The sequence below is a fragment of the Kogia breviceps genome, chromosome 11 (assembly GCF_026419965.1).
Source record: "Kogia breviceps isolate mKogBre1 chromosome 11, mKogBre1 haplotype 1, whole genome shotgun sequence".
In the NCBI taxonomy this organism is placed as follows: domain Eukaryota; kingdom Metazoa; phylum Chordata; class Mammalia; order Artiodactyla; family Physeteridae; genus Kogia; species Kogia breviceps.
The window spans coordinates 43,338,050-43,352,445 of NC_081320.1; the positions used below are offsets into that span (position 1 = coordinate 43,338,050).

Consider the following 14,396-nt stretch of genomic DNA (forward strand, 5'->3'; position numbering starts at 1 on the left):
TGTGTGTGTGTGTGTGTGTATGTTTGTATGAGAGAGAGAGAGGGAGAGGGAGAGATCTGCAAGGGTCTCAGCTGATATGTGCCGAATCCCAGAGTGCTTGCCTTCCCCTGCCTTGTTCTTTCCCGTCATTCTCCAGCCTCACACCCACACCCTTCCCCACCCCCAACCCGGTCCTCTCAGCTCGCAGGCTTAGCTTAGCTGAAGATAATGCTGAGGCAATTAATAGAGCCTTTTGAGGACCTGTCACTAGAAAGCTCTTTAACTCAGCCACCTGAATTGGGGCCCCAGGCATGTGACAGGGATGGGGGAGGGGTGCCAGGGACACCAGGGCAGCTGCCTGGGTGGGGGCAGAGGCATAGCAGAGAAACAGGGTCAGGAGGCCTGTGCATTATGGGGACATAGGAGTGGCCATTGTTTTTCACTGTTTTCTGGTTCCTTTCTTCCTAGAATTTTCCTCTGGCTGACCGGCTGCAGAACCAAGGCCTGAGAGGTGAGCTTCCAAACGAGAAACCTGCTGAGTACATGGACCGTCACAGGAAAGGTGTTCCTCTACGGTGTGGGCACCTTAGAGAGGGGACAGTGTACCTGTTAGGGATAGAGTGGGAGGGGGGCGGCGGGTACCTACCCCAACACTGTGCTTCCGTTGGCGCTGGGGAGCTGGCCAGGAAAGGGGCAAGAGCTACACAGCGGTGGGGGGGCGGGGGAAGAGGAGGGAAGAGGGGCCTGGATCTTCAGGCCCGTCCCTGCCTGTCTCTGACTCCATGGTGTCTCTCACACAACATTGTCTGTAGCCAATCCAGGCAGGGGCAGCAGAGGCCCGGATGCTGAGGTAGACTCAGTCTCCAGCTGTGTGTAGTGTAAGTGTGCACGCGTGCGCTCGCTCTCTCTTGAACCGGCCCTGGCTTTGGTCCTCTGGCCGCCACTAGAGGGCGGCAGCGAACATAGCCAGGTCAGGGGAACTTGAGCTGCAGGGTCCCGCGCTGCTGAGCCTCTTCATTCCACGCTTCCCCACCCTTCTGAGCACTTAGGGATGCTCAGGCCGCAGCCAGATAACCACTGGGACCACAGAACCAACTAAAGCCAGTCCCCAGCCTTGGGTGCAGTGAAGGTGTAAGCGTGTGAGTATGTGGGGTTAGCTAGTGAAGATGCTGAAGGGGACCAGAGGTGAACAGAGGTGGCCAAAGCCAGAACCCTGATGTGTATTCATTAGCTCCTATAAGGATAAAGGTAGAGGGATACAAGGAAGAGCCAGGGGACCAGGCAGCCTGCAGGGAGATAAAGCAGGGCGCAGCTCACGACCAGGCAGGCAGAATCACCCTGACAGCAGGTTAGTTAAAGAGACCAGAGAAAACCACGTGGGTCTGGAGCCAGACTGTCCAGATTCAAACCCCAGCTCCTCCAAGTACTAGCTGTGTGACCTTAGATAAGGTATGGAACCTCTTTGAGCCTCGGTTTCTCATCTGTGAAATGGAGACAGTGATAGCATTATGTCCTATGCTAGATGTGAGTGTTAAATGGGTTAAAACATACAAATCACTCAGAAGAGTGTCTGGCACAGAGTAAGAACACTATATGTGCACTTATAGAAACTATAAATAGAAACAAAAGGAAATGATTGTTTTATGAGGAAGAGATCCACATGATGTTGAAAGAGCTAGTTTCCCTAGAACATCATCATGAGATGTATGGGAACTGATCTCCACACATGTGGAAATCAAATGGTAACATATGAGCTTGTGAATCAGTAAAAGTTAAAGGAGTATGTGTAACACTGGTATAAGTGTATGTAGTTACTGAGTTCTGTCAATATGTAAATCAACAAACCTTTGAATCTACAAATCTTTTCACTCTTGAGTTCCTTGAATTGAGCAGGGGAGCCCTTCTGCTTCACCCCATCCCTCCTTCAAGAGAGGTTGTTTTTTTTCATCCTGGTGACCTCCTGCCTAAGCACAGGTCCCAAAGAGCCTTCATGAGCCCTGCCCCCACCTCTTCTTGGGAAATCATGGTTTCTTCCTGCTGTCCAGAGGAAACATGAATCCTCGGCCTTGGTCCCCGGGGCCAGTTTTGGCTCTGAGACTGTGGGGAAGTAAAAATGCCCAGCTCTGGAATAACAGTCCTGGGTCAGCGATCTGAATGCCCTTAACATTTTCCAGCCTCAGGTTTCCCTTATCTACAATTCTGGGGAGGAGTGGGAGAATACTTTTATATTTTCCTTCCTCCTTGGCAGGATAACACTTAGGTAAAGACGAATTGCGATTTTATTGTGCTTCTACTCACTGATGCTTCTGTGTCTCAAGTCCAAACTCCCCAACAGAAAAGACCTAACCATGAAGCTCCCCTATTGGGCCAATCAGGGGTGGCCAGGTCACGTGATCCAAGGTTAGCTGACTTACCTGTAAGGCGCCACACGCTTTTCTCACAAAGGGACTGATTAACACGACAGACAATTTGAGACATCCTAGCAGGTTCAGCGTACTACAAACATTTACATTTTAAACTTAATTCATGAATAGGTAATACATTTACATATATTTACGTAGTTCAGTGCTTTAAGGATATAAAAAGGAATATGGAGGAAATGCCCTCTCTTACTCTTGAACCCCACTCTTTCTCTTCCTAGGAGGCAAGCAAAGTTACCATTTTTTAATGGACTCTTCCAGAGATATTCCATATAAAATATCTATGCAGATTCTTTTGCTTTTTTCAAAAGAGGATCCTCCTCTGTGGGTACATAAAGAACATCCTCAATTGTTTATATGGCTCTGCTTTATCATGTACCAAAATGTACTTGCCCAGTTTCCTAATAATGAACATTTAGGTTGTTTTCAATCTCTCCCGGTGCTGTAATGAAGAGCCTTGTAAATAAGCACACAGTCTTTTTTTTTTTTTTGGCCGCATCATATGGCGGCACAAGGAACTTCCCCTTCTCTGACCAGGGATTGAACCCGCACCCACTGCACCCCTTGCAGTGGAAGTCTGGAGTCTTAACCACTGGACCACTAGGGAAGTCCAAGCACACAGTCATTTAAGGTCCCACTTCTCCTTATATGCAGCCCTCAGAAATTCTTAACCAGGGGTGTGGGGACCCCTAAGAAGTCAGCAGATATAAAATTCAGGGAGACAAACTGAAGGACTCTAGAAAGTTGGAAGGGAAAAAGTTTCCCTCTTTATTTACACTAAGGTCTAACTGAAATTTAACATTTCCTTCCATTATGAATGCAGGCAACAAACTCACAGTAGTTGGCAGTATCTGTGACTTTTTCTTCTTATATGATTGAAGATATTTTGAAAATATTTATACTCGTCCCTCCTTTGTCATTGTGGTAGTAAAGGAAAACTGTTTCTTTACTCACCACACTTCTGACACCAAATGTGTGGGGTTTTTCTCCACATCAATCAATTTTCCGACTCTCTGGGCACCAACTGGGTGTCCTATAATTTAATTCAATTCTGAGACTATCTACCTGGAGTTATCATCAGACTCCACAGCTTTAAGACCCTAGTCCCACAACACTGCCTTCAATTCAGATTCCAGTCACAGTCATGGGTCCCTGTGGTACCATACTTCTGTCTGACTTGGCTACAAAATTGGGGGTTCCCACATACCTCCCCTCAGGTTCGATGATTTGCTACAATGGCTCACCAAACTCAGAAATATTGACTTAGTTTACCAGTTTATCATAAAGGATATTATAAAGGACATAGATGAACAGCCAGAGAAGAGGTGAGGTCTGGAAGGGTTGAGTTCAGGAACTTCTGTCCTCGTGGAGTTGGGGTGCACCACCCACCCAGCACGTGGATGTATTCACCATTCCGAACCCTATGGTTTCGAGATTTTCATGGAGGCTTCCTCATGATTATTAACTCAATCTCCAGTGCCTCTCCCCTACCTGGAGGATGGAGGGTAGGATTGGAAGTTCCAAGCTTCTAGGGCATTCCCTGGGGGTCCAGTGATTAGGACTCCTCGTTCTCACTGCTGATGGCCCTGGTTCGATCCTTGGTCTGGGAACTAAAATCCCACGAGTCACATGGTGCGGCCAAAAAAGAAACAGTTCCAAACTTCCAATCTGGTGACCAGCCCACTTACTGAAGCTAACCAGGAGCCCACCAAGAGTCACCTCATTAGAACAGAAGATGCTCCTATCACCCAGGAAATTCTGAGGAATTTAGGAGTTCTGTGTCAGGAACTGGGGGCAGAGACCAAATATATGTTTCTTATTATGTCACTGGGAGGTAGTTATTAGACTTTCTGTTAGATTGGGTTATGTTATGCTTTAATAAAGAAACATATATTATATCACAGTTTTCTAAAAAAAATTTTGACATCTGTATTTCAGTGTAATTTCTTTGCTTTGTAATCTTATGTATTTTTTAATCGTGGTAAACTATACATAACATAAAATTTACCATTTGAACCATTTAAAATGTACAGAACAGTGGCATTAGGTACATTCACAATGTCGTGCAATCATCACTACCAGCCATCTCCAGAACTTTTCCATCTTCCCAAACTGAAACTGTGTACCCATCAAACAATAACTCCCTATTGCCTTCTCTCCCACCCTCCCCCAACCAACCACCATTCTACTTTCTGTCTCTATGCATTTGACTAGTCTAGATACCTCCGATGAGTGGACTCGTACAATATTTGTCCTTTTGCGCCTGGCTTCTTTCACTTAGCATGATGTCCTCAAGGTTCACCCATGTTGTAGCATGCGTCAGAATTTCATGTCTTTCAAGGCTGAATAATATTCCATGGCATGCACGTACCATTTTGTTTATCCATTCATCTGTTGTTTTGAGATGTTTCTGCCTTTTGACTATTGTGAATAATGCTGCTATGAACATGCGTGTGCAAATATTTCTTTGAATCCCTGCTTTCAGGACTTTTGGGTATATACCCAGGAGTGGAATTTCTTGATAGCATGGTAATCCTATGTTTAATTTTTTTGAGGAATATGTATTTCTTTTTATACATGAAAAGTATTCTGAGATAAGAAACATACCAGGGGCCCATTATACATTATTTTGGCTTGTCTGTCTCAGCCACCAGATGGGGGACTTCTTGACAAGGGCTGCCCTGCTCCTTGGGGCCCCTCAGTTAGCTCTTCCAGAGGTGTAGTAAATGCGTTCAGCGCCTAATGGGTGAAGTCAACAGAGAGGGAGAGTTAGGCTTGAGGATGACTAATCAAAGGTGCCCCAATTCCTACCTGTTCCTAGATGTACAATAACCTGAGGCAAAGTAACCTTCCTAGGCCCTGGCTTCCCATCCATAAAATGATCTACATCATCGGACTAATTTCCATCATGAACCTACAGCCTAGCTTTTAGCATAGTGCCTGGCACATGTTAGGCACGCAGCAATTTTGTTCCTGTTACCTGCGGGAGCAAAAGAAAGCCCTGGGCAATCTGCCTGGAGGCTTCTGGCCCGAGGTTGCTGGGGAGGAGTCGGGCGGCCCGCCCCTACCCTGGACCACCCTCCAGGCTGGCGCAGGAGTGGACAGGGAGGGGCCGGAGGCTACGTTCCAAGCTCCGGTACTAGCGCCGCGTCCCCGCGCCTCAGGACCGTCCCGCCTTCCCCAGGGTTGCATCGCCGACCGTCCCTTCCTTGCATCCTCGGGAGCCCGGCGGTCCGCGGGCGCGCGCCGGTCTGGGCAGCAGCGGTTGGCCCTCCGCGCCGGCTGGGGGCGTTAGTCCGGACCTGGCTGGGAGCGGTGCTCGGGCCAGGCTGCTCTCGGCGGCGGCGCACGACCGTCCGCGGGGCGGGGACGCGGCGGCGGTGGCGGCGGCTTCGTGTTGCCGGAACCCGAGCGCGCAGGCCCGTCCCGGCGGGCGGGCGGCCGGGGCGGGGGCGCCATGTGGTTCATGTATGTGCTGAGCTGGCTGTCGCTCTTCATCCAGGTGGCCTTCATCACGCTGGCCGTCGGTGAGAGTGCGCGACCGCGGCCCGCGTGGGCTCCAGCTCCGGCATCTGTGCTCGCCGGGGGTGGGGGTGGGGTCGCATCACGAGGGCGCCGGAGAGAGCCGGGAGACCCCCGCCCGGTCCTTCCGGCCTTCGCATCCCCCTTCCTGCCCCGCCTGGTCCTGCCCCTCCTTCTGACCCCGGTAGCCTAGCCTGACCTCGGGTCCTTCCAGGAGTCACAGAGTCCGCCCCAGCGGTGCCCGGGGGAGGCTGACTCAAGTGCCCCTTGCCCACGCACGGCCAACCGCTGCCGCGCCCTCCGTCGCGGGGCCGGCCTCACCGAACTTTTCCCGGACACCTACCCCCGCCCTTTCGCCTCGGACCCTTGGTGCTTCCCACTCACTCTGACTTTGACGGGCTTTCCCTTTTTGGCTAGTTCCTACTTTTGATCTCAGCTGAGACTTCACCTCCTCCGGGAAGCCCTCCTTATGGGGTTTGACTTGTCCTACTAGGGTTGTCTGACTCCCCTTCCCACTCAACACCCCCCACCCCCGCCAAGCTGGTCAGGGAAGGGACTTCGTCTGTCTCGTACTGTACTCTGCTCTCAGCCCAGCACCTGGCGCATACTGAATGCCAACGGATATTTATTGAATGAGTGAAAGAAATTCCCTTTTATGGGCCAGAGGTTGGGTTTGTGCTGAGGCATCAAATACAGGTTTACATTCACTTTTATGAAATCTCTCCTTAGTTGCCCTGACAAAGTTTTACTTCCAACTTGGGAGGGTAACACACGGATTGTTTGGTTTGTTCCTTACCTAATGGAGTCATGAAAGGTTGAGTGGAACCCAGCTGCAGAGAGAGGGGTGATCGGCATGGTGGGAGTGACCCTGGCTAATGTTCTCCCTGCTTGCTTCCCCCCGCCAGCGGCCGGACTCTATTACCTGGCAGAATTGATAGAAGAATACACAGTGGCCACCAGCAGGATCATAAAATACATGATCTGGGTAAGTGGCAGTTTTCCCCAGGATCCCCCTCACTCTTGCCCGCCCTCAAAAGGAGGAAGTGGGGAAAGTTTGGCCTGGGTGATGAGACCTCTGTCCTTGCTGTTTCCCGAGGGTACCACCCCCTACCTCCCTGCCCTGTACCTTGTCCCCTGGGTCTGCTCTCCTGGGCCTGGGTCTTCCTTGGCTTCCTTCCCCAAGTGGCATCGCTTCATTGCGGGCCTCGTTCTTGGTTCCTTACGGCGAGAGCTGAGTGCCCATTCTCTGTTGACAGGACTGTGGCTTTCCCTGTGTTTGACCGCCTTCAGTGGTCTTAGCCCCTTGCTCTGCTTACAGCATTTAGAACTGAGAGGAACCTTAAGGATAGTTTTGAGTTCTTGTTCATTGCCCTCTTTCTAACTGGATCAAGTGACTTGTTCTAAGAGGGAGACACCTTCCCTGCCCCGGGCCCTGCCCTGCTCAGGGCTCGTGGAAGGCTTCTCTTCCTGAAGACACAATCCTTGCCATTGATGTCCCAGCCACAGGAGTGACTGCTGGTGGATAGATTTCTGCAGCTGCAGGAAAGGCTGGGGAGGGCCTGGGGGCACATTTGGACAGGACGAGCCCAGTGCCTCTCCAGTCACCTGCTGTCAGCAGCCACTTCCACTTTGGGAACGGCCTGGGGTAGGGAGTTAGTGGTGGAGACGAGACCGTAGCTCTCAGCTCTGGGTTCAGAGGCCCAGCTCATGGGTGTTGGTACAGGAATTAGACCTTCATTCAACCAACTGCCTGCCTTTTGTTGAGCACTGACAGCTGTAAGTCCTTCAGAACAATGTGTTTCAAACTGCAGGAAGGATTCATTATTGGGTTATGCAATCAATTCAGTAGATCATTATCAGCATTAAAAAAAAAAGGAATGGGAAAGACTAGAATTGAAATATGAACTTTGGTCATGTATATTGTACATGTGTTGGGGTCACAGTGTAAACTATTTTTTGTTACTGTGGGTTGCTGTCAAACAAACTTTGAGATTAAAAAGTGCTGCCCTTTGGGAGCTGAGAGACTAGCTGGGGAGGTCAGACTGTGGCTGTGAAACAAGGAGAGACTGAAACATGAACAGAGTGTTGTCCTGAGTAGGCTGGGGGTTAGTGAGTCCAGAAAGGCTGCCTGGAAGAAGTCCCCGCACTGTGTGCCTCTGGTTGTTTTCAGTTCTCCACAGCTGTGCTGATTGGCCTCTACGTTTTTGAGCGCTTCCCCACCTACATGATTGGTGTGGGCCTCTTCACCAACCTTGTCTACTTTGGCCTTCTCCAGACCTTCCCCTTCATCATGCTGACCTCGCCTAACTTCATCCTGTCGTGCGGTGAGAGGGGACATAGTTGGGGAGGCAGCTGAGTTGGTTGGACGTGCCCAGCTCAGTGTAGGGCACTGAAGGGGATATAAAGAAAAGAGGCAAAGCACTGAGGTCCTCCAGGAGGCCAGGCTGATTGGAGGTTGGGGTTCTCACACATGAGGAGCCTATAGCCCGCGTTGGCTCTAGTGACTAGAATTTGGGGGGCTGGGATACTCAGAAAGGGAGGGCTTTCCTTGGGAGGTGAGTTTGACAAAGGGTTTGAGAAGGGAAAAGAGGTGGGTTGGCTGAGCAGTTTATAGCCCCTAAGAAACCACTTGGCCAGGAAAAGCCCAAAGCCTTTCCCTGGCCTGCAGGCAGCTCCCCATCCAGTCTTCTGGCCCAAAGTCATGATTAAGACGAGCCTCCTGGGGCTCTGGGGCTCCCTGCAGACAGCTGCCTTGGGGTTGACAGACCCCAGTGTTTGGAGGACCCTGGCCTTCCTGCCTTTGCTCTGCCACCAGTTTCTGACCCTGGGGAGTCGTTTCCCCTCTCTGGCCTTAGCTTCTCCATCTGTTCAATGATGTTTAGGAGACTCGTTTGGCACATAGATTTTATAATTATTCTCGGAAAAGGTTCTAGACAGTATCTGGTTACCGGGATTGCCTTTTCTCCCTTTAATCATTACTAGTCATCATAGCCTTTGGTCAAGATACCAGATTGATTGGGGTTTCTTAGAGCTGCTTTTCTATTTCTGTGAGAGAATCTGGAAAGAGACTGTTATTCACAAGGAGGGCAGTGTTAAAGCCAGGACTGAGTGCCTTGGTGTGATTCCACCAAAGCATTTGTTCTGCGGGGATTGGTGTGAGGAGTCCTTCCCTGGAGACCAGGCTCCTCTTGCGTCTTCCCACGGGGGAGGGCGCTCCCCACCCCTTGGGGAGCTCCCTTGGCTTCCCTTTGTTACTCCCCTGACTTGCCCTCTAGATGCCTGGGAGAGTTTTTCTGAAGATCTGTGGGTGTCAGGTACCATCCTATCTTCCAGTATGCCCTTGCCCTAGAGCGTGGCTAGGAGCGGCAGAGCTGTGGTTCTCTGCCTTAGAAGGGGCGAGGCAAGAGAGGAGAAAAGAGGAAAGATTCGTGGCAATTGCCTGTGAGGTGTATGTGAGGGGTGTTGGGTGTGAGGGGATGCCTTGTTCTGGTGCCTGCCCTTCACCTCACCGTGGGAACCGGCAGGAATGCCTGTTTCGGAGCAATGAGTCCCCAGGATCTCTCTCTGAATTTGGCTGCATGCTAAGGAGGTGGTGGGATCCAGAACATACCAGTTCACCCCAGTGAACCTTATCCTGAGGACGGACCCCTCCCCCAGGATTTTGAGGAACCCTAAGATCGCACTGCAAACTGTCTAGCAAACTGTGCCCTTTCATTCCTGAGGAGTGAGAGCCTCCTCCCTGCTGCCCTGTCTGGAGTGGACTCCTTGGGAGCGTGTGCTCTGCACGCCCGTGACATCCTCGTACACAGCCCTGCAGAGCTCTCTTCAGGACTCACGGCCACTAAAGACCAGGTCAATTGGCACCATGCTTTGGAGTGTGTAGCGCTGGAGTCTCATTTTTATAATATTCAAAGAGTGTTTTACCTACTTCTAATTGGATTCATGAGTGCCCTCTGCAGCGGGCAGGTGGGGGGGGCGCTAGTTCTTCCATTCTAATAGACGAGAAACTGGGTTCTGGAGAGTAGTGCACTTGGCACGGAGCCGTACTCTGAGCTGGGTGTGAGGTCAGGACTAAGTCTCGGCTTCCAACCTCCAGGGCCTTGTGAAGGTTGAAAGTCTGCTTTATGTTATCCGCCCCAGAATAAATGACTGTTCATTCCCTCAACAGGGCTAGTGGTGGTGAATCATTACCTAGCGTTTCAGTTTTTTGCAGAGGAATATTATCCCTTCTCAGAGGTAAGAAGTATTCAGTACGTCATCAAACTACTAACCGGGACAGAGCGAGTAAGAGTGATTTCTTTGTGAACTTGCCTATGATTTGAAACTGAGTTTATTCAGGGATGACACATTTTTTTAAAAATGGTATAGATGATTTTAGAAAGCAGTGAGGATGAGGAGCAGGGACCCCTTTGGCTGAGGTGGGGAGGACACTGCTGTCTCCCAGTGAGTCCTTTGGGGCTCCCAGCATCCCAGCCTAACATCCTAAGGTCAGGAAGGGGCGGTGGGGTGGCCTGGTCTGACACAGACCTCACAGGGCACAGGTGGGCTGCAACCCTGAACCTTGCTACCCCAGTTTGAACCCCTGGGGAAGAACAAGGTCGCTTCTCTAGGGAACATGGGTCATTCATGGTTTTGCCCTCCATCTGCCTCCTTCGTTCAGAGGAGTTGCTTTTCCTAGTGACCACGATCTGGAGATTGTGGCCACGCAGCCATCTTTGGTCTCCACCTTTCCCCACTGAATTTTCTCCATGTCTGGGGGTGTCCTGTCTCTGCTTCCCGGGCCCTGGTCCCTTTCAGAGATCAAGTGTGGGGCATGCTTGACCGCTTTTCTAAGATACATGGTGAGCACACCTGGCCCAGCCTTGGCATCTCCAGGGGCACCCTCATCTCAGTGTCTCTGTTGCCAGGTCCTGGCCTATTTCACTTTCTGTCTGTGGATAATCCCGTTTGCATTCTTTGTGTCGCTGTCGGCTGGGGAGAACGTCCTGCCCTCCACCATGCAGCCCGGAGGTGAGAAGGGGTTTGTAAGGTGGGAGGCATGGTGGGAGGACGCCAGCAAGGCCTGAGTTACTGGGGGAGCTGGAGCCCGCCCTGTGATGGAGACACTTGGACTCTGGGTGGGCAGAGCTGTGTACACACACACACACACACACACACACACACACTCCACACCCACACCCACACACACACACTCCACACACACACACCCCTCCCTGCCTGTGTCACACACACACACACACACACACACTCCACACACACACACCCCTCCCTGCCTGTGTCTCCACAGATGACGTGGTCTCCAATTACTTCACCAAAGGCAAGCGGGGCAAACGCTTAGGGATCCTGGTTGTCTTCTCCTTCATCAAAGAGGCCATTCTACCCAGTCGGCAGAAGATGTACTGAACTTCTACGGAGGGGATGCTGGGGCAAGATCAGGAGAGTCAGGCCCCTGGGCCTCTGCAGTAGGTGGGGGCCAGGAGCTGGAAGGCACCATCCCCCAGCCCTGGCCCTCCTTCCCTTGACTCCCCCAGAAGTCCCTGTCCCCGCCGTCCTCAGGAGGCTCAGCTTGGCTCAGATCTGATGCTGCCAGAGGCTGAGACCTCAGAGGGCGCCAGGGAGGATGCGGTGCCTGCTTAGCCAGGAGGCCGTGGTCCACCTGGGTGTGCAGAAGCTGAGCTCCTGTGGCCCTCCCGCCCCCTCCTGTGATGGGTCCGGAGGTCTGGCTCAGCCAGGGCAGGCAGGGCAGGGGCCGTGAAGCTGGAGAGCAGACAGTGATAACTGCTATGGGCAGATGGCCATGGGGAGGGGCCGTGGCTTAGCACTTGCAAGAGAAAGTTTTTGCTGTTGAACTGTGATTTCTGTCCAAGTGCTGATTCCCGTTTGAATAAAGATTCTAGGTGGCCCTGTTTGCCTTAATACCCTTAAAGTTCATCTTCCTTTCTTCCTGCTGACCTTCCGCCTGGACTGGCTTTTCTGCGCCAGGGGCTCCTTTTCTGGGTTTGGGTCTTGCCTTTCCGAAGGGACTGTTCTTGTGGCCCTTTGTGGGAAGGGGACAGAGATGAGGAGCCGAGCCTGGAGTGGGAGGTGGGGGGGTGGGGATGGATGCAGCCTTTCTTAATCCCCTTCTCTCTCCTTCCATCTCTTCTTTCCTCAGGGCTCCGTGACTGTCAGACTGCAGGCAGAGAGGGGATGTGTGGGACTGGGTTAGATTTTTCAGGAGAACATGTACAGTATCCTATTTATAAGTCTTCCCCTAGGGAAGAGGAGTGGTTTCTGGCTGAATTCTATCTCAGGCTTGAGGAGAAACATTAAAAATTGGCTTCCTGGCAGCCTGGGCTACAGTCTGTTTTGTAAGAAACAGGGCTGGTGAGACTCTAAGAGCACACAAGGGCTGGCCCTCTCTTCTGAGTGGTCTTGGCTCCTGGGGAGGTAATCAGTCTTCTAAAAAGGCAGGCCAGGTCCTGGGCACAGGCCAGCATTTGTTGACCTTGTATTCCAACTACAGTGCCTTACAAGTACTCAGCAGTACATATGTGAATGAAGTCCCCACGAGAGCCATTATCAGACATGTCCTATACCTCAAAGCAAAGCAGACAGGTGCAGAGATGGACTGCATACATGTGGCACGTTTCAGCCACAGGGAAGACCTCTGTGCTTGAAAATCTTACCTCTACATCCTGCCTCAAGTCCCACCATAGCCCTTCATTTTCTTGGGTTTAGCATTCCCCTTTCCTGGGGAAAGGAAAGGCCAGCACATTTTGGCCTTCTCTCAGTGGCACTGAGATTGCCAGGCCCTTTTGTCCTATGCAGACAAGGGAGGACAAGGTGGAGGACCCTGGAGGCCAGTGTCCTGACTGCTGGCCAGCAGCTGGCCTTGCTCTCCCTTGCTGTCCATTTCTTTGCTTCTCACCCCAGTGGTGTGGCTTTGCCCTCCATTCACTCCACTGCCAGTGTTCTGGGGGTTGCCAGTGGTCTTGTGCTATGTCCAGCGGACCCTCTTCATATCTCCTCTTTCTGGATCTGTGCAGCATCAGGCAGGGCTCGTCACCCCCAGCATCCCGAGCACTTCTGTGGCTGGTTCTCCCTCTGGCTGGTCCTTTTCGGGTCCTGTGCAGGCCCCTCCACTCACCCCCTGCACAGTGGGGTTTCTCAGGGTTTGGTCGTGGGTTCCCTGAAGGAGCCCATCCGTGCTGGTTTCAAGGAATTGAGAGCTGACAGACAGCCCCAGCATCCCTCTCGGTCCTCTCTGCTGCCTTTAGGCACACAGACAACTCTCATGGCCCAGATAGCACTTGATGCCGCCCTTTGCAACCTGCCTTTTTTGGGTACCTGCCTTGGCTCCAAGATCACTCAGGAGCCCGACCAGAAACCTGCTTTCTCTTTTGGCCCTGACATCCATTCTCTAACAACTGTCAAGTTTACCTTCTTAACATCTCTTGATTTGAGCCACTCCCACTGTCAGCAGCTTTCACCTGGAGTATTGTGACAGCCTCCTTCCACTTCTCTATCCCACAGCCAGAGTTGTCTTTCTAATGCATGTTTGATCCAGTCACTCCCTGGCTTACAACCTTCCATGGCTCCCCCTTGTCAGGATAAAGTCCAGACCCCTTAGCATGGCTTGGGAGGCTTGTGGTGTCCCGGTTCTTGCTCACCTCTCTGGCCTCATCACTTGCCACCTTGCATTTTGATTTTCAGCCTCCTGTATCCAGAGATGCTACCTTAATTCCCTTTCTTCTGCTCGCCTGAGTATCTTCTCTGTCAGTTCTCAACTTAGATGTCACTTCCTCCAAGGAACTTCGAATGTCCCCTCTCCCTGCAGCACACCATACAGATCATTCTGGGCTTAACTTGCCTGCTTACTGGTTTATCTCCCCATTAGACTGTAAGCTCCTTGAGGGCAGGGATTGTCCTTCAGTTTTTGTATCAACCATGCCTAGCTTGGCACCTGGCACATAGAAAGTACTCAATAAAAGTTTGTTTAATGAATGATTTGTAGTGGTATGTACAGGGGATAGCAGGGGACCCAGGATAGCTTCCTGGAGAAAGTACAAGTGCTTTCAGTCTCAAGCTGAAGCCATAGGTCCTCCCTCCCTTCTCCAGAAAGGCTGCCTGTGCCTCCCTGTACTGCAGAAACCCCAGTGGCAGCTGGTAATGAAGGATGGCAGCCCATAGTGGCAGGGAAGCCAATGGCAGGGTGACACATTAGCTCTCTTCCTCCCTCTTCTGGATTTAGAGATGCAGAGTGAGGCTTAGAACCTGCAGCAGGAAGGACTTAATATGAACAAGAGGCAGAATTTCCCAGTGGTCCTTCATCCTGGAATCCTTGTCCCTGGTGAGCTGTTGGGTGTGAGGAGGGGAAATGGGGACACCAAAGTGTCACTTTTACAATGATAGGGCCCAGGATAGAGAAGGATTCCCCACTCTGAGCCTTGGGCGATTGCCCTAACTTGGACCTCCTGGGGGGGAGGGAGAGAA

At 51.6% G+C, this 14,396-nt stretch overlaps 1 protein-coding gene across 2 annotated transcripts in view; it reads left to right on the top strand.

Annotated features, from left to right (window-relative positions):
• Positions 1 to 13,907, top strand: part of TEX261 (testis expressed 261) — a 32,447-nt gene extending 18,540 nt beyond the window's left edge. Inside the window, exons 3-8 of one of the 2 annotated variants that reach the window (XM_067007434.1) lie at positions 448 to 490; positions 6,827 to 6,906; positions 8,092 to 8,245; positions 10,090 to 10,157; positions 10,829 to 10,931; positions 11,209 to 13,907. In XM_067007434.1, the coding sequence (XP_066863535.1) occupies positions 448 to 490; positions 6,827 to 6,906; positions 8,092 to 8,245; positions 10,090 to 10,157; positions 10,829 to 10,931; positions 11,209 to 11,324 (564 nt within the window). In that variant the 3' untranslated portion in view covers positions 11,325 to 13,907. Of the gene's footprint in view, positions 1 to 447; positions 491 to 5,766; positions 5,927 to 6,826; positions 6,907 to 8,091; positions 8,246 to 10,089; positions 10,158 to 10,828; positions 10,932 to 11,208 lie in introns of those variants that run through there. The other variant, XM_059079836.2, reaches the window with a different exon arrangement.
• Positions 13,908 to 14,396: the final 489 nt, after the last annotated feature.